The following is a 25,154-nucleotide window of genomic DNA, read 5'->3' on the forward strand; positions in this document are numbered from 1 at the left end:
TAAAATGTGTCTGTAGTGTCTTTTTCTCTATACAATAGAGATCAGCAGTTGGCAAAGACAAAACAGAGCTTCAGACAACTATATTCTCAAGTATAATAATTTTTATTGAACTTTTATGACCAAAAGAGCAACCGATACATTAAAAGAAAACAAAAACCAAAGATATGACAACTTATGTATCAGGATGAAGAGGTATCAGTCTCACAAATAAATATTATCAATTATATTACAGACCAATCAGATACAGAAAGTAAAATATAATACAATGTTACTGAGTCAAAACACCACAACCTTGTGCCTCCTAGTTTGTACATCAGGGGTCCACAAATCTGTTTAAAATTTTGGAGCCAGTATGAATATTTAGGAGCCAAATATCCTTGTATATAGATATATGGAGAATAACCCAAGTTAGAAGCCAGGGTTTGTTGAATCCTGCTTTATAGATACAGCTCCTTATGGTTGTGGTATGAAATATCCAATGATTATTGTATTTATTTGGATATATTAGAAAATATTTTCTTGTTAAGCTGTTCTGCATTTTTTTTTCAGAAGCTGTATACTTTGATTTCAGTGCTCTTTGATCTGATTGCCTTTCATTCTTACGGACCCAAATGTATCAAACTACAGAGGATAGTGCATCTCTTATTCACATCAAAATGTGTGTGTGCAAATGACTTATGAGTGATGGACATAGTAAATATACATTCATTTATGCACTGAGACAGACGCTCATTTATCATTTTAGGTGCATTTCCAATCATCTTGCTGTGTACGCCCAAAAGGTACCTTTGTTTTAAGATTTTACCAATCCACAGAGCCAAAACAGCACTTTGTATTTGCCCTTTCTAAAATTCTGCCCTCCATAGGAATTTATTGAAAACATAACAAAAGTTAACAGACAAAAAGGCTATAGGCAAATTGAACAGCAGTTGTTTTTTTCCAGCTGCCATCTTGTGTTTGTTGATTTTTAGCATGGAATGGCTGAAATCTTTTATCGGGTAAGGATGCTGTAATTAGCATGTTTTTTTTTTTTGTGGCTGTGTATTTCACACTGTGAGCCAGGTCTCTCCTTGTAATTAGTAATACTCAACTGCGTCTCCATGCACCTATTAAAGGGATAGTTAACAGCTTGAAATAAAAAATGTTTAGTTATGTATAATGATACAGCTTTGCATAATATGTTCATTATTTATTTTGCTCCTTCTTGTATAATTAATCTCAGAAAATTGAGCAATTTCTAATTCTCAGAATTTGAAATGCAGCTGCTGACTTATCAAGGTTAACTCTGCTACATATCTGTCCCTAATTGGATTTCAGATAACTGCAAAATGAAGCATTTTATACTAACTTTATGACATTGACTAGCCTTGTTGTCTGTGGACTAAAGCCCAGATTGGCTCCTCTAAATAAGGCAGATGGTGGGTGGAGTTTAGCTATTGAAAAATAATTGCAGAAAAAAGGTGTTAATTTGTTTTAAAAATGTTAAGACTTGGCTGATGTTTTATTTTATAGCAACACAACAGAAATGTCTTGTAATTAAAAGGTGTCTACTGTCCCTTTAACATATTTGCTCCCGGCTGCAGGGCTTTGCTTTAAATTAGTCTTCTTTTCTGCTCCTGAACTTTCAACACAGTTAGACAGGTGTGAATGGTATTTCTAAAGTGCCTGTTCCCTTTACCTTTAAAATACACACACACAGCAACATTTTACAAAAAATGAATATCTTTTGTATACACACACACACATACACATACATGCACATACACGCATACTTGCACATACATACACATATACACATGCATACACATACACAAACACACACACATACATAAACACACATCCATGCATACACACATTCATACACACACATGCATACATACACACACATGCATACATACACACACATGCATACATACACACACACATGGATACACAAATACATACATACACACATGCATGCACATACACATACACATTCACTCACGCATACATACACACACGCATACTCACACTCATGCATACATAAATACACACATGCATACATACACACATACATACATACACATTCACACACGCATACACACACACATGCATTAATACGCACACACACACATGCATACATACATACACACATGCATACATACACACATACATACATACACACATACGCATGCATACACATACACGCACGCATACATACACATACATACACACACACACATGCATTAATACGCACACACACACATGCATGCATACATACACACATGCATACATACACACATACATACATACACACATACGCATGCATACACATACATGCACGCATACATACACATACATACACACATACATGCATACACACACAAACACATGCATACACACACATTCACGCACAGATACATACACACACATTCACGCACGCATACATACACATACATGCATACACACATACATGCACACACATGCATGCATACACACACACAATTACATGCATGCACACACATTCACGCACAGATACATACACACACATTCACGCACAGATACATACACACACATTCACGCACGCATACATACACATACATGCACACACATGCATGCATACACACACACACAATTTCATGCATGCACACACATTCATGCACAGATACATACACACACATTCACGCACGCATACATACACATACATACATACACATACATGCATACACACATACATGCACACACATGCATGCATACACACACACACAATTACATGCATGCACACACATTCACGCACAGATACATACACACACATTCACGCACAGATACATACACACACATTCACGCACGCATACATACACATACATACACATACATGCATACACACATACATGCACACACATGCATGCATACACACACACACAATTACATGCATGCACACACATTCACGCACAGATACATACACACACACACAATTACATGCATGCACACACATTCACGCACAGATACATACACACACACACAATTACATGCATGCACACACATTCACGCACAGATACATACACACACACACAATTACATGCATGCACACACATTCACGCACAGATACATACACACACACACACAATTACATGCATGCACACACATTCACGCACAGATACATACACACACACAATTACATGCATGCACACACATTCACGCACAGATACATACACACACACACAATTACATGCATGCACACACATTCACGCACAGATACATACACACACACACACAATTACATGCATGCACACACATTCACGCACAGATACATACACACACACAATTACATGCATGCACACACATTCACGCACAGATACATACACACACACACAATTACATGCATGCACACACATTCACGCACAGATACATACACACACACACAATTACATGCATGCACACACATTCACGCACAGATACATACACACACACACAATTACATGCATGCACACACATTCACGCACAGATACATACACACACATTCACGCACAGATACATACACACACACATTGCAGCACTGCTTTGCAAAAATATTGGTCTTTTTGTAAACTACGAGATTCATCATAAAAAAACAGGTCATAGATAGCAGAAAACAATACAGCTGTTTGGGAGATATTGAAAAGTTAACATTGTACTTTATTGAAGTATTATCTGTAAAAATAAACACAGGGTATAATAAATACAGCAGTGTGCTAACCGTTTATAAGATTCCTTACAGGCGATTTGTCAGGGCTGTTTGTGACCAGTAACACATTATCATATCACACTTTTCCTCAAAATACGATACCCTTGCTGTAAAGCTTTGAGCTTGCTCTCATTAATTAATACATTTTCAGAAGTCATTTTATGCAGTCTTGGCTTTGGAAATGATACTAAAATATATTGGAAAGTGCATCAGAATGTTATAGAATTTGCACTTGCAGTGATACAACACACCCAGATTTATGATGACTGACTTGGAGCATGCGTTCCCACGATTCTAACAATTTTCTATTGACATTCCAGTCAAATTACAATTACATTGTACTAGTACAGGTGATAACTTTAATGGATGATCTCATTTTGTACATCAGATTTATCACAAATTTGATCACATCTGTGTCTCACTTGTCAGGGTTAAGATTTGGTTCTCTATTGAAGTAAAGGGACACTAAACCCACATTTTTTCTTTAAAAATTCAGGTAGAGAATACAATTTAAACAACATTCCAATTTACTTCTATTGTCTAATTTGCTTCATTTTTTAGATATCCTTTGTTAAATAAATTGCAATGTACATGGGTGAGCCAATCACAAGAGGCGTCCACCAATCAGCAGCTACTGAGCCTATCTAGATATGCTTTTCAGTAACGAATATCAAGAGAATAAAGCAAATTAGATAATAGAAGTAAATTAGAAAGTAGTTTAAAATTGCATGCTCTTTCTAAATCATGAAAGAAAAAATGTGGGTTTCATGTCCGTTAAGTTGTGGTGAGAAGATTCCTCATTTTGCGATTACTTATTTGATGTTTGATACATTTATGTCACAGTGAATCATAAAATTAAGCAGATTGAGTGCAGATATGCTACTCTGTACTGTATACAATACATTTAAATACATTGGGTGCACAAAGGAATTCACACTACTTTTCCATATTTTCAATTGTCTCCTGTTCAGTATTTAGTAAGAGTGAGACTTTACTTTTAATCCAAGATTAGTGTTTATACCCTTTAGTAATATTAATTATAACTTCTATAGGAGTACGTTGTATTTATTTAACTTTGACTACTTGATGTTTTAAATGAACAAAATGGTCAACATTGAAACATGCATCATGAGTGTATTTCAGTTTTGAATATAATTATTTTTGGAATATACCTGTATTAGCCAAAACTCTTTTGGTAAAAGCAATAACTATTACAGCAGCATACACACGTATGCTGCCCATGCACTGTACACCAGCATTTAAACCAGGCCTGCTCAGTTGCTTGAATGAAACAAACCGAGTTAGCGCTGACATGATGCACATCAGCGTTATGTCCCTGAGAAGGAATGACAGTGCACAGGACATCAGCAGCATATGTGCGTATGTCGCTGATATAGTGTTTATTGAAAAATGTTTGCAAATACCAGTATGTTGGAAAATATGCCTCTGTTTCAGTTGTGATTATTGTGTCACTTTAAAGATAACATTTCATTTTACATAATGAGTGATAACTTTTCACCGAAAATGTTGTGTTACTTTATAGGAATATAGTTTAGCACATGATTAATAAACACTCACATACATAAAATGATGGTGTCCCTAGCTGAACTATTAAACAAATGCCTTGCCTGGGTACATAGTTACATAAACACATAGTCACAAATATATTTGTTTTGTAGCAATTCATTCTGTTAACTAGCTGACAAGTATTGTTAGATCATTCAATAATTGAGAAATGTATAAGGGGGCAAAAAAGTAACATTTTGTAAAATTATTTAAAACTTGTGTTAACATAAATGGGTACCCTGTAATGGATTTTCTTTCATTTCATCTAGGTTATTGCATCCTGCAACAGCTACAAAAGTCAAAGAGCCCGGCAAAAGAAAAGCATTGCAAGAAGGGTATGCAATTTACCACATATTTAATTAGTAATGTATATTAACAGACATGTATGTGCTATAGTGTGTGTATATATATATATATATATATATATATATATATATATATATATATATATATATATATATATATATATACTGTATATATATATATATATATATATATATATATATATATCTCATGTATATGTCTGGTTCCACACCTTTGTTTAATGATTACACAGCTTAAACACACAATTGCAAAGTACAGTTTAAAATAAACCAGTAAACGTTATGGGTTTATAAAATAAGCTGTTAATTCTTTCTTTGCACTTACTGTCACTTTTCTGGAAGCAGTTACAAAGTAGGTTTGATTTGTATTTTTCAGAGTCATGTTTTCCATAGTGTTTTCTTGAGAGCATTTGGTAAGACACTATGGGGTCCTTTTAAGAAACACTAGGTGAACAAGAGCGGACAACTCCAAACCTGTCCACCAGGTGTTGCAACAAGTGGGCAGCAATACGCTGTCTATATTTAACATTAACAAGCATCTGCTTGTGCAACACGGACACTGTTCGTACATGGCCGTCGTCATACCACAATCTCACACAGACTGGGGCTGTCAATCATCCCGGTCAGACAAATATAGGGGGATTGCTAACCACCAGCTCTTAGTTAGGAAGCAGCGGTATGATGATGTTGCTCCAAAGCTGCACTAGCAGCTTGTTAAATGGAGCCTTATGGGCTAGATTACAAGTAGAGGGCAAAAATGTTATCGCTGTTGTGTGTTAATATCGCTCGAGCACAATCCATACCACTTCCACTTTTGTGCTCATATTCCAAGTCCAAAGTGAGTTACACTGATATTTTCCAATTGGAAAGATGTAGTTAGTCTAATTATGATTTTTCCATTGACTTGGTGAAGATGAATTATATCACATTGGCTCACACCTTCTTCTTGTGACTGAAAACCTCTTTAATTTGATTACTTTTTCTCTAGGCACTCGATGATCTAAAGCTCTCTGTGTATGTGAGATTTTCTAAGAAATCTCACCAGTATTATTTAACCCCTGACTATAAAGGCAGCTCTTACATAGAAAAAAGTCTCACAAAGAGTGTTCCTTGCTTTAAAGTATGTGGAGGCGTCATTTTAAAATTAGATAACACAAACAAAGGAAATATTTCAATTAAAATAGGCAGTAAAAAAAGTGTATAGTTTAATGGCATTAAAAATTGTTCTGCGAAAAATCGTATTTTATGGAAAAATTTAAATTTGTATTGAAATAATGCAAAAAAAAAAACTATTTAAGGCGCTTATTAGAAATCGTCATTAAACTACACAGCATCTGCAAAAATGTAATAATTCAGATAAATGATGTCATTTTAGTCACATTTCCAGTTTACTTCCATTATCTAAATATGCTGAATATTTTTATATTCACACTTTCTGAGGCACCAGCTCCTACTGAGTATGTGCAAGAGTTGACAGAATATACATATATGCAATTTCTGATTGGCTGATGGCTGTCACATGATGCAGTAGGAAGGAGATTTCAACTGTCATAAAAATTTTTACTATTTTGCATTGTTTTTTATTATGCATTTGTTTATTATACAAATCTACTGTATTTAATTTTCATTTGAAGTGCATTGTTTTTCTTATTATTAAATGAGTTTCCCCGCCTCTGCTAGTGGGTTTAACAGGGGTTTCCCATAGGTGTTGCTGAAATATCTCCTCCAGGTCTTGTATATTCTCTTTTTTTTTTTTTTTTTTTTGGTCTTGTATATTCTCTTAACATTTTCCCCCTGCAGTTCTTGCTGTTTTTTTCCTCACAAACTGAAAGGCGATGACATTGTGTAAAAATATGCAAAACACTTATTGCCCTCATAGAAAAACACATGTATACAAAAAAAGTGATTGTAATATACTATATGCATTGTAATTAGGTTTGTATTGGCCGCAGCACTGTGCCCCCTGATAACTTTCTCCCCAGAAAAGTTTACCTTTCGAGTTACTACCATTACTTTCTGTGGGAAACATCTTGTAACTCAGGGATAACCTTTTTTTTAGATTATTCCCTGAGGACAGCTCCTGCGAGTGGTGGCGTAGTTTTTCATGCCTGACCCTGTGCAGTTCCAATTTACTTCTATTATAAATTTAGCTTAATTCTCTTGGTTTCCTTTTTTTAAAGCGTAAACCTAGGTAGGTTTTAGATGCTGAGGAGTGTGCACGTGTCTTTAGTACTTTATGGCAGCAGTCTTTGCAATAATGTTTCTAGCAGTGTTATACATCAATACAAACACTGCTGCCATAGACTGTGAAAGAGACATGAGTACCACTGAGCTCCTATGAGCCTACCTAGGATTACTTTTTGACAAAGGACACTAAAAGAACATAGCAAATTTTCTAATAGAAGCAAATTTAAAAGCTGTTTAAAATGATGTACTGTAGCTAAACCATGCAAGTTTCATTTTGACTTTATTGTCAATTTAAAGCGACAGTAAACACCTCTTCGGAGTCTGAACTGTATTTGAACAGATTAAAACCTTCTTTGTTGATTTTTTTAATAAAAGGTCACACTCCATTTATCACTTTCCTTGTTTGGAGGAGCCGATCTAGACTCGATGACAGGGCTTGCTAATGTCCTTGTGTTAACAAAATTACCATTGGTTGGCTTCAGCGGAAAACTGTAAATCAGGAACATATATGTGGAGCTTTAGGCTTCTGAATCCTGTCATGTGCTGTTTCAGTTTTCAAGATTGTAAAACTACATTTTCAGGTTTTAATTACAGGAAAGGGGGCAAAATAAATAATGAAAGTATATAGCAATGTTGTTTTAATGTGTGTAATTAAGCATTTTATATGAAAATCTTAAAGTGTTTACTGTCCCTTTTAGCACAAATTTGCAGTAGTAATAACATTCCTGTGTAATTAGTTATTGATATATTTTTGCAAAACCTGTTTGGTGGAATGCTGACAATTAAGTCAACATCTGTTATCAAATTTACTTTGGTCTTTTAATACCCTTTGTCAAAAGGCATACCTAGGTACAAGCTAGGGTTTGATGGTTATGTTAGGCCTCTTGTCATTGCCTCACTAGATGTATTAAGTGAGGTCCCAGTAGTGTATTGCTGCTCTGCAGCAAACATTAACTATGGGCCAGATTACTAGTTGGAAGGGTAACCGTTACGCGCTAGTGAAAAGGAGTTTATCGTGGGTATTTGTGCGCATACGTTTTTCCGCTTGTATTACAAGTTGAAAGAAAGCGTAATCAGTTGAGCGCAATTGAAGCTCTGGTTAACTGTTTTGCAAAACAAAAAAGTGTCAAAAATACATTACAAAGTACAGTTACACTCATAATTACACCATCTAATAAATATTATTAAAAAAATGTGCACAAAAATATTATAAGGACTCAAAGATATGAGGTCTCAGGTGTTAGAAAAAAAGGCTGGCAAAGGGCTTTAACTTGCAGTTAAGTAGATGATAGTACAGATAATGTGAGATGAAGCACTACAGGAATAAAGCCTCTGTCGCTCTAATACACGGGTGCACTAGCACACCCTAGGGGAAAGCAATGTGGAGAAATGGTGTATATAGAGCCACTAAGAGGCTATGTGATGTAAAAACAAATAGTATTTTATTAAAACAATAAACACATAAAAACCTCTAGAGTTCCCTATCTCTGGAATTCAGTAAAAATAATGATAAAACCAGCTTGTATGTCTTAATCATACATATACAACCAAACATGTACAGTACATGAAGCTAGAAATATAAATACTCCTGTAATGGAGGTCGGGATAAGCTCAGCATACAGTCTATAAGGTGCACCTTATGAAAAAATTGCAAATAATAGTCCCAAATCCTGATGTGTAGTAAGTAGTGTGCCAAAAAAAAAGAGAACCAATGACTGATGTGGTAATCCAATGATTATATAGTGTTCCAATTTACAATGTGCCAAAAAAATGGTTCCAATTAGAAAAGTGCTTCAAAATGATTCAAAAATTAAAAAAATCAAATGTAAAATACCCAAAATGTAAAAAAAATATTTAAAAATATAAAAATTGAAAAAAAAGAGGTAGGTGTCAAAAAAAAAGAAGAAAAATGAAAAAAAGAAAAACTGTGTGTAGAAGTTGAAAAAGTTAATACGTGGTTCTTGATCCCTCTGTGGGGTGGTGAATTCCTCCTAAGTGTAGATCTTGGTTTCCAACTAGTGACCTGTAAAAAATAGCAAAATAAGGCTTACCAATGGTTGTCAACACATTTTGGCCCTCAAACATGGGCCTTTATCAAGTTAAGCAGATTAAAACATGTTAAAGCATCTTAATGCAATATTCATATTTATGTAATAAAGTGGTAAACTGTGTATTTACTTTAAATATTTCACATTCTAATGTGCACAAATATGTTTAACAAATACAAACCCCAAGCTAAAGTTACAAGTAAAATTACAGAAAAAAAATAAACAAAGCTATCCAAAATAAAAAAATTAAACCTAAACTAATAAACCTATAAAAATAAAAAATCTCCCCCAAAATAAAGACACCCCCTAATCTTATACTAAACTACCAATAGCCCTTAAAAGGGCCTTTTAGGGCATTGCCTTAAGTTAAACAGCTCTTTTCCTTACAAAAATTACCAATTACCCCCTAACAGTAAAACACCCCACCCACCAAACCCCCCAAAATAAAAAAAAACCTTACACTAAAAAACCTAAACTACCCATTGCCCCTAAAGGGACATTTATATGGGCATTGCCCTTAAAAGGGCATTCAGCTCTTTTACTGCCCTTAAAAGGGCAATCGGCTCTTTTTCAGCCCAAAAAACCCTAATCTAAAAAACCGCCCCCCCCCCAAAAAAAAAGCCTAAGGCTAAGCCCCAAATAGGTACTCACTGTTCCTGAGGTGCGGCAGAGAAGGTCTTCTTCAAAGCGGCTCCATCATCTTCTAGCTTCATCCGGAAAGAACGCGGCGTGGAGCGGAGGTGTGGAGCTGTCTTCTACGATGCATGGATCCTCAGCGGCGGTTCTCAATGGCGGCAGTTCTCAATGGCGGTGGTCCTCTGCGGCAGTGTTCCTCTCCATCTGATGTCCATACACTAAAGATTGAATGCAAGGTACAGCATTCAATTTGGGGTACCTTGCATTCCTATTGGCTGAATTTGTGAAATCAGCCAATTGGATTAGAGCTACTGAAATCCAATTGGCTGTTCAAATCAGCCAATAAGATGTCAGTAGCTCTCATCCTTTTGGCTGATTTCAAAATTTCAGCCAATAGGAATGCAAGGTACCCCAATAAATATGGGGTACCTTGCATTCAATCTTTAGTGTGCGACGGACAACAGCATGAAGAGGACCCTCCACGCAGCTGAGGACTGCCACTGTTGAGGATCCGTGCATCGGGGAAGCCAGCTCCGCACCTCCGCTCTGCTGGACTTCAGGAACGGTGAGTACCTATTTGGGGCTTAGTCTTAGGATATATATATATTTTTTTTTAAGATTAGGGATATAATGTGCTTGAAAGGCAGTAAAAGACCTGAATGGCCATACAAATGCATCTTTAGGGGCAATGGGTAGTTTAGGTTTTTTTAGTGTTAGGTTTTTTTGGGTGGGGGGTTTGGTGGCTGGAGGTTTTTTACTGTTAGGGGGGACTTAGTATTTTCTCTTGTAAGGTGTATCCAGTCCACAGATCATCCATTACTTGTCGGATATTCTCATTCCCGACAGGAAGTTGCAAGAGGACACACACAGCAGAGCTGTCTATATAGCTCCTCCCCTAACTGCCATATCCAGTCATTCTCTTGCAACTCTCGACAAGCATGGAGGTAGTAAGAGAGAAGTGGTGAAATATAGTGGGTTTTTTTCTTCAATCAAAAGTTTGTTATTTTTAAATGGTACCGGAGTTGTACTATTTTGTCCCAGGCAGAAAATAGAAGAAGAATCTGCCTGTGATTTCTATGATCTTAGCAGGTTGTAACTAAGATCCATTGCTGTTAATGCCCTACAAACGACCTTTTTAAGGGCTATTGGTAGTTTAGATTAGCGGGTGTTTTTATTTTGGGGGGCTTTTTTATTTTCATAAGGATTAGGTATATAAAAAAATATTTTTGATAATTTTGTTTAATTTTTTCTGTAATTTTAGAGTTTTTTATTTTAATGTTATGATTTTTTATTTTAATTGTAATTTAGTAGTAATTGGGGTTAATTTAGGGGGTGTTAGGTTAGGGGACTTAGTAATTAAATAATTTTTTTGGATTGGGGGTTTGGCGGTATAGGGGTTAATATATTAATTAGGTTTATTGCGATGTGTGGGTTTGTCGGTTTAGGGGTTAATAGGTTAAACAGGTTTATTGCGATGTGAGGGTTTTGCGGTTTAGGGGTTAATAGATTAATTAGGTTTATTGCGATGTGGGGGGTTGACGGTTTAGGGGTTAATATTTTTATTATGTTATTTGTTGATTAGGGGTTAATTACTTTATTGTTTTGCGATGTAGGGGTTGGCGGTTTAGGTGTTTGTTAATACTGTGCGGGAGGTTAGATTTTTTTGTTATACTTCATGCGGATAGTTACATGTTTTTTATTTTTTTTATTTCTTGTGGTCGTTATGTGTTTTTTAGTTATTTCGTGCAGGGGCTGCGTGTTTTTTTTTCTTCCTAAGGCTTCGGGTTTGCCTATGCTGCATCCAGGTGGATTCCGAAAATGGCAGGGTAGTGAAAGAATTCACCTTCGGTGGATATATATATATATATATATATTTATATGTGTGTGTCTATATATATATATATATATATATATATATATATATATATAATATAAAATCCCATCAGTTGTACAGTGTTACCCTCCAATGGTCATCTGCCCGGGTGCCAACATGCAATTAATATTCCAGAAAAATGGTCGCACTCTCAGGTCTTTTAGTGAAAAATCGTAGATAATTTTAATGAAACGTTTTCGGGGTATTCCTCCCCATCATCAGCATAAACATACAGTGCATCAAACAAACTTAAATAGAGGCATATTGCTCATCAAACAAATACGAAATACCTGTGTGTGAAAATTTTCTCAGTGTGGTGACGCCAAACAGTGTGTGTGTGGACCGCATATTCTGCGTTCCACTGTGAGGACCGGAAGTGTTAAGTGTAGTATTGTATCCGGTATCCTCAGTTTTACAGAAAAAACTTATAATATTGTTTTATGCACACAAACTTGCGGTGTTCATTTATAGTTAAGTTACTAAGTATGCCATAGTGCTTCATTATCTGTGCCATTATTGACAGTGCATCACATTCTTTGTGAATTATTCCAATTACGTGAATTTATTTTACCGATGCATTGTCCACTACTCGTAAACTCTTATATATGCACATTGTTCCCTGTTATCTTAAATTACATCTCCCTTTCTGAAGTATTACTAGTGTCCGTTACGATGATCTCTATGACTGGTTCTATAGGACTCGCTGTCATATTCTGGTTGTCATAGAAACCGTTTGTTATGCCGGTTCTACTTGGGCGGATTGGTCTATTAATTTACCTTTATCAGATTCAACTCCATCCTATAACCAGTATAGGCTAACTTCGTGCCTTGCTATTAACATGGTTTTATGGACTTCATTCATTTATGTATCTCTTTTGCTTGTCCTAGAATATGCCTGTTAGAGGTATATATAGCGGCTAAAGAGTATTCTCTGGCACTTGTTATGTGTACTATCTATGTATCATCCCGGTTATCGTACGTGTACTTCTAAGCTGTCAATGTGGATTGTGTGTTTGATCCACACAAATGGACCTAGATTACAGTGAAGAAAAATAAAAGCATCAAACAATCTAACACAAATAAAAAATACAAAATAAATAGCAACCTAAACGCTGTTGCTACATTATACACTTAGCATTAGTAATGTATAATTGGTTTCGATTTGTTCTAAATTATATCTATCCCTCTTATGCCTGTATACACTTTACGTATAATATACACATCTTAGCTCTCTTATTGTATATTAGAGAAAGCTATTGTTGCCCTATTAGTCCATATAGTTATTCTGTGTCACATTGCTATATAGTGACTTCCATCCGTGATTCAATCTTTGGTTTCATCATAGTTAGATAGTCCTAGTACAGTGTCCCTAGTTTTTGGTGTTAGCACAACCTGACCCTGGGGTGTATGGGGTGTCATCCTCAATTTAATGATTAATGTCATCTCTGTCATGGTTGTATGTCCATGGTTCCTAGATCTGTGGCTTTTTTGGTGTTCCAGTCGGTTAATTTCTACACGTTGAGATTATCACCTTGGATTGGTGCAGATGGATGATCTCTATGTAGTTGCCATGTATTTAAAGGAGGCTCAGTATTTTAAGACTGCATGAGAACTTGTTGGCAATTGGCATTAATATACCGAGTGCTGCTGCATTGGAGGGAATCATTACCATGACTCCCCCAACAACAGGTAGTGCGCCCTGCACTAAATAGTCTACCCCCCAAGAGGCCTGACCCTCAGTGCATTGTCACATATTACTCGAGGTGTATTTGCCATGCCCCAGTATGTATCTCTGCTTAAATGAGCGCTTTAAAGTCTGGAGGTGAGTTTAACCCTCCTGGGGCTACAGTGCCCAATCTGTATATCCATTCAGCCTCTCTTCTAAGCAGGGCCTTGTTTCTATCACCACCCCTGTCAAGGGGGGGGATGTGATCAATCAGGATATACCTGATAGTGGACACCTGGTGTCTCATGTTGGCACAATGTCTAGCCACTGGTTGATCCGATCCTCCTTGATCCAATGCCAGCCGTATTGCCCGTCTATGGTTAGCCATCCTGTCGCGGAGTGTTCCGCTCGTCTTGCCCACATAGAACCGGGCACATGGACAGAATAACAGATAGACTACAAATGTTGTGGTGCAGGATATTGAGTGCTTGATCTTGAATACTTTATTCGTGTGAGGATGGTGAAAGTTCTTAGTTGTCATGAGACCATTACATGTTGTGCACCCTAGGCACCTGTATGAGCCTTTGATGTTAATATGGGCAGTGTCCATGTAGCTTGATTTAGGGTCTGTGCGTACCAGGCTGTCCTTAAGGTTAGTTCCCCTCCGGTATGCTATCATTGGTGTCAGGTTGTGTGTAAAGGTCAATTTAGGGTCAGACTGTACTATTGGCCAGTGTTCTCTTAGTATGTTACCAGCTTGTGTTGTGTTAGGTGAAAACGTTGTTGCCATTATCAATTTGTTCGGTTTCTCTGTCAGAGTCCCCTTATATATCAGACTGTCCTCGGTGTGTGGAAGGACTTCTCTTAGGGTACTATCAAGTATCTGTTGCTTGTATCCCCGCTGCAAGAATTTGTCCCGCATGAGCTGCAACTGTGAGACCCCTGTAGCTTTGTTGGAATTATTGCGCACAACTCTAGTCATCTGTGATTTGACTATCCCTTTTAATAAGGCTGGGGGGTGGCAGCTTGTTGCACTTAAAATGGAATTTTTATCAGTAGGCTTACTGTAGAGTGTGGTGCCTAAGGTATTTCCCTCTATGTAGATATTGAGATCTAGAAATTGTATCTCCTTGTGATGGTGCGTGATCTTGAATCTCACTGGTGTAGGGGTATTGTTCCATTTCATAAACCACTCTAACAGTGCCTGTTGTCCGCCACGCCACACCATGAACACATCATCGATGTATCTTGCGTAGAAAACAACCGGCGATGTGTCAGTGCTCCATAGGAATTGGTTTTCAAATTGAGACATATATATATGTTGGCATACGATGGGGCCATATTTGACCCCATCGCAGTGCCCGTAAGTTGCAAATAAAAAGATGTCTCAAAGCGAAAGTAGTTCCTAGTGAGGCAGTATTCCATTAGTGTCAAAAAGTAGTCAATAGGGGGTCCCTCATATAGTGTGCTGTCTATGAGGTGTTGTTTGGTAGCCATGAGTCCTGTATCATGAGGGATGATAGTGTAGAGACTGTTGACATCCAGGGTGACCAGGATGTCCCCAGTCTCCACACGCACATCCCTCATCTTCCTAATTAGGTCATTGGTGTCTGAAATAAATGATCTGACTGTCTTGACAATGGGTTGAAGGAAAATATCTATTACTTGTGCCACTGGCTGTGTGAGTGACTGTACTGCGGAGACTATGGGCCGCCCTGGTTGGTGGTGTAGGGTTTTGTGTATTTTTGGGGTGGTGTATAGTATTGGGATTCTTGGATGTGTTGTGGTGCAGTACTCAAAGAGTTGTTCCGTTAGGTATCCTTGTTCAAATCCTAGTTTAAGGATACCATCCAGTTCTTTTTTGTATTTGACCGTAGGGTCACCTAGTAGCTTTCTATAGGTTCTATGTGGGCAAGACGAGCGGAACACTCCGCGACAGGATGGCTAACCATAGACGGGCAATACGGCTGGCATTGGATCAAGGAGGATCGGATCAACCAGTGGCTAGACATTGTGCCAACATGAGACACCAGGTGTCCACTATCAGGTATATCCTGATTGATCACATCCCCCCCCTTGACAGGGGTGGTGATAGAAACAAGGCCCTGCTTAGAAGAGAGGCTGAATGGATATACAGATTGGGCACTGTAGCCCCAGGAGGGTTAAACTCACCTCCAGACTTTAAAGCGCTCATTTAAGCAGAGATACATACTGGGGCATGGCAAATACACCTCGAGTAATATGTGACAATGCACTGAGGGTCAGGCCTCTTGGGGGGTAGACTATTTAGTGCAGGGCGCACTACCTGTTGTTGGGGGAGTCATGGTAATGATTCCCTCCAATGCAGCAGCACTCGGTATATTAATGCCAATTGCCAACAAGTTCTCATGCAGTCTTAAAATACTGAGCCTCCTTTAAATACATGGCAACTACATAGAGATCATCCATCTGCACCAATCCAAGGTGATAATCTCAACGTGTAGAAATTAACCGACTGGAACACCAAAAAAGCCACAGATCTAGGAACCATGGACATACAACCATGACAGAGATGACATTAATCATTAAATTGAGGATGACACCCCATACACCCCAGGGTCAGGTTGTGCTAACACCAAAAACTAGGGACACTGTACTAGGACTATCTAACTATGATGAAACCAAAGATTGAATCACAGATGGAAGTCACTATATAGCAATGTGACACAGAATAACTATATGGACTAATAGGGCAACAATAGCTTTCTCTAATATACAATAAGAGAGCTAAGATGTGTATATTATACGTAAAGTGTATACAGGCATAAGAGGGATAGATATAATTTAGAACAAAATCGAAACCAATTATACATTACTAATGCTAAGTGTATAATGTAGCAACAGCGTTTAGGTTGCTATTTATTTTGTATTTTTTATTTGTGTTAGATTGTTTGATGCTTTTATTTTTCTTCACTGTAATCTAGGTCCATTTGTGTGGATCAAACACACAATCCACATTGACAGCTTAGAAGTACACGTACGATAACCGGGATGATACATAGATAGTACACATAACAAGTGCCAGAGAATACTCTTTAGCCCCTATATATACCTCTAACAGGCATATTCTAGGACAAGCAAAAGAGATACATAAATGAATGAAGTCCATAAAACCATGTTAATAGCAAGGCACGAAGTTAGCCTATACTGGTTATAGGATGGAGTTGAATCTGATAAAGGTAAATTAATAGACCAATCCGCCCAAGTAGAACCGGCATAACAAACGGTTTCTATGACAACCAGAATATGACAGCGAGTCCTATAGAACCAGTCATAGAGATCATCGTAACGGACACTAGTAATACTTCAGAAAGGGAGATGTAATTTAAGATAACAGGGAACAATGTGCATATATAAGAGTTTACGAGTAGTGGACAATGCATCGGTAAAATAAATTCACGTAATTGGAATAATTCACAAAGAATGTGATGCACTGTCAATAATGGCACAGATAATGAAGCACTATGGCATACTTAGTAACTTAACTATAAATGAACACCGCAAGTTTGTGTGCATAAAACAATATTATAAGTTTTTTCTGTAAAACTGAGGATACCGGATACAATACTACACTTAACACTTCCGGTCCTCACAGTGGAACGCAGAATATGCGGTCCACACACACACTGTTTGGCGTCACCACACTGAGAAAATTTTCACACACAGGTATTTCGTATTTGTTTGATGAGCAATATGCCTCTATTTAAGTTTGTTTGATGCACTGTATGTTTATGCCGATGATGGGGAGGAATACCCCGAAAACGTTTCATTAAAATTATCTACGATTTTTCACTAAAAGACCTGAGAGTGCGACCATTTTTCTGGAATATATATATATATATATATATATGTGTGTGTAAAAAAAAATATATTGTACGTAAAAAAAATCATATATATATATATATATATATATATATATATATATATATATATATATATATTTATATACACACATCATATTTATGAATAAATAGAACATATTTTGCTTTGTGAATAACATTGGAATGTGAAATATTCATATTTTCATGTTGGGTTAGTGCTCTTGAGAATATGTGATCAGTTTTGCTCGCGATTAGGGTGTTTTCCCCCACATTTCCATGGGGAAATAACATAATTTATGTAAGAACTTACCTGATAAATTCATTTCTTTCCTATTGGCAAAAGTCCATGAGCTAGTGACGTATGGGATATACAATCCTACCAGGAGGGGCAAAGTTTCCCAAACCTCAAAATGCCTATTAATACACCCCTCACCACACCCACAATTCAGTTTAACGAATAGCCAAGTAGTGGGGTGATAAAGAAAGGAGTAAAAAGCATCAACAAAGGAATTTGGAAATAATTGTGCTTTATACAAAAAAAAAATCATAACCACCATAAAAAAGAAATTAATTTATCAGGTAAGTTCTTACATAAATTATATTTTCTTTCATGTAATTGGCAAGAGTCCATGAGCTAGTGACGTATGGGATAGCAATACCCAAGATGTGGAACTCCACGCAAGAGTCACTAGAGAGGGAGGGATAAAAATAAAAACAGCCATTTTTTGTGAAAAAAATTAATCCACAACCCAAAATATAAGTTTATTCTCATAAATGAAAAGAAAAACTTAAAACATAAGCAGAAGAATCAAACTGAAACAGCTGCCTGAAGAACTTTTCTACCAAAAACTGCTTCCGACAGGCTTGATACGAACCAAAGCCTGCACAAAACAATGAATATCAGGAAGTTTAGCAATCTTTCTGTGAAATAAAACAGAAAGAGCAGAGATTTGTCCTTTCAAGGAACTTGCAGACAAACCTTTGTCCAAACCATCCTGAACAAACTGTAAATTCTAAAAGAATACCAAGAGAATTTATGAGAAGAACACCAAACTCGATAATAAATCTTTCTAGAAACAGATTTACGAGCCTGCAACATAGTATTAATCACTGAGTCAGAGAAAACTCTATGACTAAGCACTAAGTGCTCAATTTCCATACCTTCAAATTTAATGATTTGAGATCCTGATGGAAAAACGGACCTTGAGATAGAAGTCTGGCTTAGTGGAAGTGGCCAAGGTTGGCAACTGGACATCCGAACAAGATTTGTATACCAAAACCTGTGAGGCCATGCTGGATCTACCAGCAGCACAAACAATTGCTCCATGATGATTTTGGAGATCACTCTTGGAAGAAGAACTAGAGGCGGGAAAATATAAGCAGGTTGATGACACCAAGGAAGTGTCAATGCATCCACTGCTTCCACCTGAGTATACCTGGACAGGTACCTGGGAAGTTTTTTGTTTAGATGAGATGCCATCAGATCTATTTCTGGAAGCCCCCACATCTGAAAAATTTGAGAAAACACATCTGGGTGGGGAGATCATTCTCCCGGATGTAAAGTCTGACGACTGAGGTAATCCGCTTCCCAATTGTCTATACCTGGGATATGAACTGCAGAAATTAGACAGGAGCTGGATTCCGCCCAAACAAGTATCCGAGATACTTCTTTCATAGCATGAGGACTTTGCGTCCCACCCTGATGTTGTGATATTGTCTGTCTGAAAACAAATGAATGGTTCTCTATTCAACAGAGGCCAAAACTGAAGATCCCTGAGAATCGCACGGAGTTGGTAATCTCGCCTCTTGGGATTTCCAAATCCCTTGTGCTGTCAGAGATCCCCAAACAGCTCCCCAACCTGAAAGACTCGCATCTGTTTTGATCACAGTCCAGGTTGGACGGACGAAAGAGGCCCCTAAAATTATACGATGGTGATCTAACGACCAAGTCAGAGAAAATTGAACATTGGGATTTAAGGATATTAATTGTGATATCCTTGTATAATCCCTGCACCATTGGTTCAGCATACAAAGCTGGAGAGGTCTCATTTGAAAAAGAGCAAAGGGGATTGCGTCTGATGCTGCAGTCATGAGACCTAAAACTTCCATGCAGATACCTACTGAAGGGAATGACTGAGACTGAAGGTTCCAACAGGCTGTAACCAATTTCAAACGTCTCTTGTCTGTTAGAGACAAAGTCATGGAAACTGAATCTATCTGGAAATCTAAAAAGGTTACCCTTGTCTGAGGAATCAAAGAACTTTTTGGTAAATTGATCCTCCAACCATGTCTTCGAAGAAACAACACTAGTTGATTCGTGTGAGATTCTGCAGAACGTAAAGACTGAGCGAGTACCAAGATATCGTCCAAATAAGGAAACACTGCAATACCCGCTCTCTGATTACAGAGAGTAGGGCACCTAGAACCTTTGAAAAAATTCTTGGAGCTGTTGCTAGGCCAAAAGGAAGAGCAACAAATTGGTAATGCTTGTCTAGAAAAGAGAATCTCAGAAACTGTTAGTAATCTGGATGAATCGGAATATGAAGATATGCATCCTGTAAGTCTATTGTGGACATATAATGCCCTTGCTGAACAAAAGGCAGAATAGTCCTTATAGTCACCATTTTGAAAGTTGGTACTCTTACATATCGATTCAAAATCTTTAGACCCAAAACTGGTCTGAATGAATTTTCTTTCTTTGGGACAATGAATAGATTTGAATAAAACCCCAGACCCTGTTCCTGAAACGGAACTGGCATGATTACCCCTGATAACTCCAAGTCTGGAACACACTTCAGGAAAGCCTGAGCCTTTACTGGGTTTACCGGAATGCGTGAGAAAAAATCTTCTCACAGGCGATCTGTGCCTGAATCATATTCTGTACTCCTGAGAGATAATACTCTGAATCCAATGATTTTGGACCGAATTGATCCAAACATCTTTGAAAATTTTTAATCTGCCCCCTACCAGCTGAGCTGGAATGAGGGCCGCACCTTCATGTGGACTTGGGGGCTGGTTTTGATCTCTTAAATGGCTTGGATTTATTCCAATTTGAAGAAGGCTTCCAATTGGAAGCAGATTCCTTGGGGGAAGGATTAGGTTTCTGTTCCTTGTTTTTGTCGAAAGGAACGAAAATGGTTAGAAGCTTCAGATTTACCCTTAGGTTTTTTATGCTGAGGCAAAAAAAAACTCCCTTCCCCCAGTAACAGTTGAAATTATTGAATCCAACTGAGAACCAAATAATGTATTGCCTTGGAAAGAAAGAGATAGCAATCTGGACTTAGAAGTCATATCAGCATTCCAAGATTTGAGCCACAAAGCTCTTCTAGCTAAAATAGCTAAAGACATAGATTTAACATCAATTTTGATAATATCAAAAATGGCATCACAAATGAAATTATTTAATAATGCTAGACAAATCATGGACCGATACTTGTTGCGCTAAAGTATCCAACTAAAAAGTTGAAGCAGCTGCAACATCAGCCAAAGAAATTGCAGGCCTAAGAAGATGACCTGAATATAAATAAGCTTTCCTTAGATAAGATTCAGGTTTCCTATCTAAAGGATCTTTAAAAGAAGTACTATTTTCTGTAGGAATAGTAGTACGTTTAGCAAGAGTAGAGATAGCCCCATCAACCTTGGGGATCTTTTCCCAAAACTCCAATCTAACTTCTGGCAAAGGATACAATTTTTTAAACCTTGAAGAAGGAATAAAAGAAGTACCAGGCTTATTCCATTCCTTAGAAATCATATCAGAAATAGCATCAGGAACTGGAAAAACCTCTGGAATAACCACAGGAGGTTTATAAACAGAATTTAAATGTTTACTAATTTTAATATCAAGAGGACTTAGTTTCCTCCATATCCAATGTAATCAACACTTCTTTTAAAGGGACAGTCTAGTCAAAATTAAACTTTCATTATTCAGATAGAAGAAGAGTAATTTTAATCAGCTTTTCAATTTACTTTTATTATCAAATTTGCTTTGTTTTCTTGTTATTCTTAGTTGAAACTAAACATAGGTAGGCTCATATGCTAATTTCTAAGCCCTTGAGGGCTGCCTCTTATCACATGATTTTAACAACAAGAGACTTTGGGCCATATAGATAACACTGTGTTCAGGCACAGGGAGTTATTTAAGAGTTAGCACAAAACAATGCTAAATGCAACTCAATAGATTTTATACAGTCACAGTCATGTGATCAGGGGGCTGGCAGAAGGTTCTTGGATACAAGGTAATCACAGAGCTAAAAAGTGTATTAATATAACAGTGTTGGTTATGCAAAACTGGGGGATGGGTAATACAAGGATTATCTGTCTTTTAAAACAATAACAATTCTATTGTAGACTGTCCCTTTCACAAAGAACGAATATACTCCAATTTAAATAAATAAGAGGATTTGTCAGTGTCAATATCTGAGGCAGGATCTTCTGAATCAGATAGACCCTCATCAGAGAAGGATAATTCAGTATGTTGCTGGTCATTTGAAATTTCATCAACCTTATGAGAAGTTTTAAAAGACCTTTTACGTTTATTAGAAGGCGGAATGGCAGGCAAAGCCTTCTGAATAGAATCAGAAATAAATTCTTTTAATTTTACAGGTATATCTTGTGCATTAGATGTTGAGGGAACAGCAACAGGTAATGAACTACTACTGATGGATACATTCTCTGCATATACAAGTTTATCATGACAACTATTACAAACCACAGCTGGAGGTATAACCTCCACAAGTTTACAACAAATTCACTTAGCTTTGGTAGAACTGTTATCAGGCTGCAGGGTTCCAACAGTGATTTCTGAGACATGATCAGATTGAGACATCTTGCAAATGTAAGAGAAAAAAACAACATATAAAGCAAAATGATCAATTTCCTTATATGGCAGTTTCAGGAATGGGAAAAAATGCAAACAGCATAGCCCTCTGACATAGAAAAAGGCAGGAGGCAAAAAAGAATGGGGTCTTAAATAATGAAAATATTTGGCGTCAAGTATGACGCACAACAAGCAGAAAAAATATTTTTTGGCGCCAAAAACGTCCGGAAATGACATACCCGCGTCATAGATGACGCAAGCTTGTGAAAGGACCCAGTGTCAACTAAGACGCCGGAAATGATGAATTTGCATTAACGAACATAACTTCGCACCAAAAAAATCTTGTGCCAAGAATAAGTCAATAAACTTTAACATTTTGCACCCTCGCGAGCCTAATTCTGCCCGCGAATTTTGAAAATGACAGTCAATTAAAAAAAGACTACACCCCAGGTAAGAAATACATTTTCCATAAAAAATGCATTTCCCAGATATGAAACTGACTGTCTGCAAAAGGAAATATACTGAAACCTGAATCATGGCAATACATATATTTAAAACTTTATATAAATACATAAAGTGCCAAACCATAGCTGAGAGTGTCTTAAGTAATAAAAACATAATTACCTGAAGACACCCATCCACATATAGCAGATAGCCAAACCAGTACTGAAACGGTTATCAGTAGAGGTAATGGAATATGAGAGTATATCGTCGATCTGAAAAGGGAGGTAGGAGATGAATCTCTACGACCGATAAGAGAGAACCTATGAAATAGATCCCCGTGAGGAAAATCATTGCATTCAATAGATGATACTCCCTTTACATCCCTCTGACATTCACTGTACTCTGAGAGGAAACAGGCTTCAAAAAAGCTGAGAAGCGCATATCAACGTAGAAATCTTAGCACAAACTTACTTCACCACCTCCATAGGAGGCAAAGTTTGTAAAACTGAATTGTGGGTGTGGTGAGGGGTGTATTTATAGGCATTTTGAGGTTTGGGAAACTTTGCCCCTTCTGGTAGGATTGTATATCCCATATGTCACTAGCTCATGGACTCTTGCCAATTACATGAAAGAAAGGTTATATTGTGTGTTAGATATTCTAAATGCAGCTTTTTATGCTCATCAGGTTAGCACACAAGTGAAAACAGTTTACTTTCAACTTGTAATACAAGCACAACCTGACACATTAAGCAACTTTCTAATTTACTCCTGTTATCAATTTTTATTCGTTCTCTTGATATCTTTATTTGAAAAAGCAGGAATCAAAGCTTTGGAGCCGTTATATTTTTGGCTCAATACCCAGGATAGGGCTTGCTGATTGGTGGCTACATTTAGCCATCCAATCAGAAAGCACAACCCAGGTTCTGAAACTATAATGGGCAGGCTCCAAAGCTTTTATTCCTGCTTTTTAAAATAAAGATAGCAAGAGAACGAATACAAATTGATAATACGAGTAAATAAGAAAGTTGCTTAAAATTGCCTGCTCTATCCGAATCATGAAAGAAAAAAATTGGGTTTAGTATCTCTTTAATATGGCCTAGATTACAAGTGGAACACTATTGATAGCGCACATTCTGGTATTACTAGTCAGTGGTAAAATAGATTTACCAGAGAATGTTATTGTATCAGATATCTGAGTATAGGAATCTTTGTCAGCCTCCTTTGAAAGTGTGTATCCTGCTCCACTGCCTTATTGGATTCTAAATTTCATATATATTTGTTATACTCTTGGATATGTATCTGCCAACTGCTTTCTTGCATTTTAAATCTGAGATTAAGAACTATAGATTTTCCTTCCTTCTTTCTATTAATCCAAAAAACACACAAGTTGAATTTGAGGTTTTTGTATTGCAGTCTTTAATGGATTGGAATGACGATCATTGTGTGTAGTGTTACATTTGCAGTCGTGAAGGGGCTGCCTGCCAAGAAGTTTTACAACATTTTACTACTTATAGATGATTTGTCATAAATAAGTATTTTGAAATTGCTTCACTTAACAGTATGGACACAAACGTGTTTTTTTTTTTTTTTTTTTTTTAAAGGACCAGTCAACACATTAGATTTGCATAATCAACAAATGCAAGATAACAAGACAATGCAATAGCACTTAGTCTGAACTTCAAATGAGTAGTAGATTTTTTTAGAACACATTTCAAAGTAATGTATATTTCCACTCCCCTTGTACCATGTGATATCAATCAGCCAATAACAAATGCATATACGTATAGTCTGTGAATTCTTGCACATGCTCAGTAGGATCTGGTGACTCAAAAATTGTAAATATAAAAGACTGTGCACATTGTTTTTAATGGAAGTACATTGGAAAGTTGTTTAAAATTACATGCTGTATCTGAATCATGACAATTTAATTTAACCTGAGTGTCCCTTTAATTATTGTTAAATATGTCATTGTTAACCAAAAGACAGACAAGTGTTGCACAAACATGCACTTTCTTTTTTCAAATACTAATAA

General features: G+C 37.0%; 1 protein-coding gene across 1 annotated transcript in view; it reads left to right on the top strand.

Moving 5' to 3' along the window:
- The window catches only part of CDH26 (cadherin 26), a 238,884-nt gene that overhangs the window by 82,126 nt on the left and 131,604 nt on the right, over positions 1-25,154 (top strand). The window contains exon 2 of the mRNA XM_053705610.1: positions 5,539-5,604. Coding sequence (XP_053561585.1) covers positions 5,539-5,604 — 66 coding nt within the window. The remainder of the gene's footprint in view (positions 1-5,538; positions 5,605-25,154) is intronic.

The sequence above is a fragment of the Bombina bombina genome, chromosome 1 (genome assembly GCF_027579735.1).
Source record: "Bombina bombina isolate aBomBom1 chromosome 1, aBomBom1.pri, whole genome shotgun sequence".
NCBI lineage: Eukaryota > Metazoa > Chordata > Amphibia > Anura > Bombinatoridae > Bombina > Bombina bombina.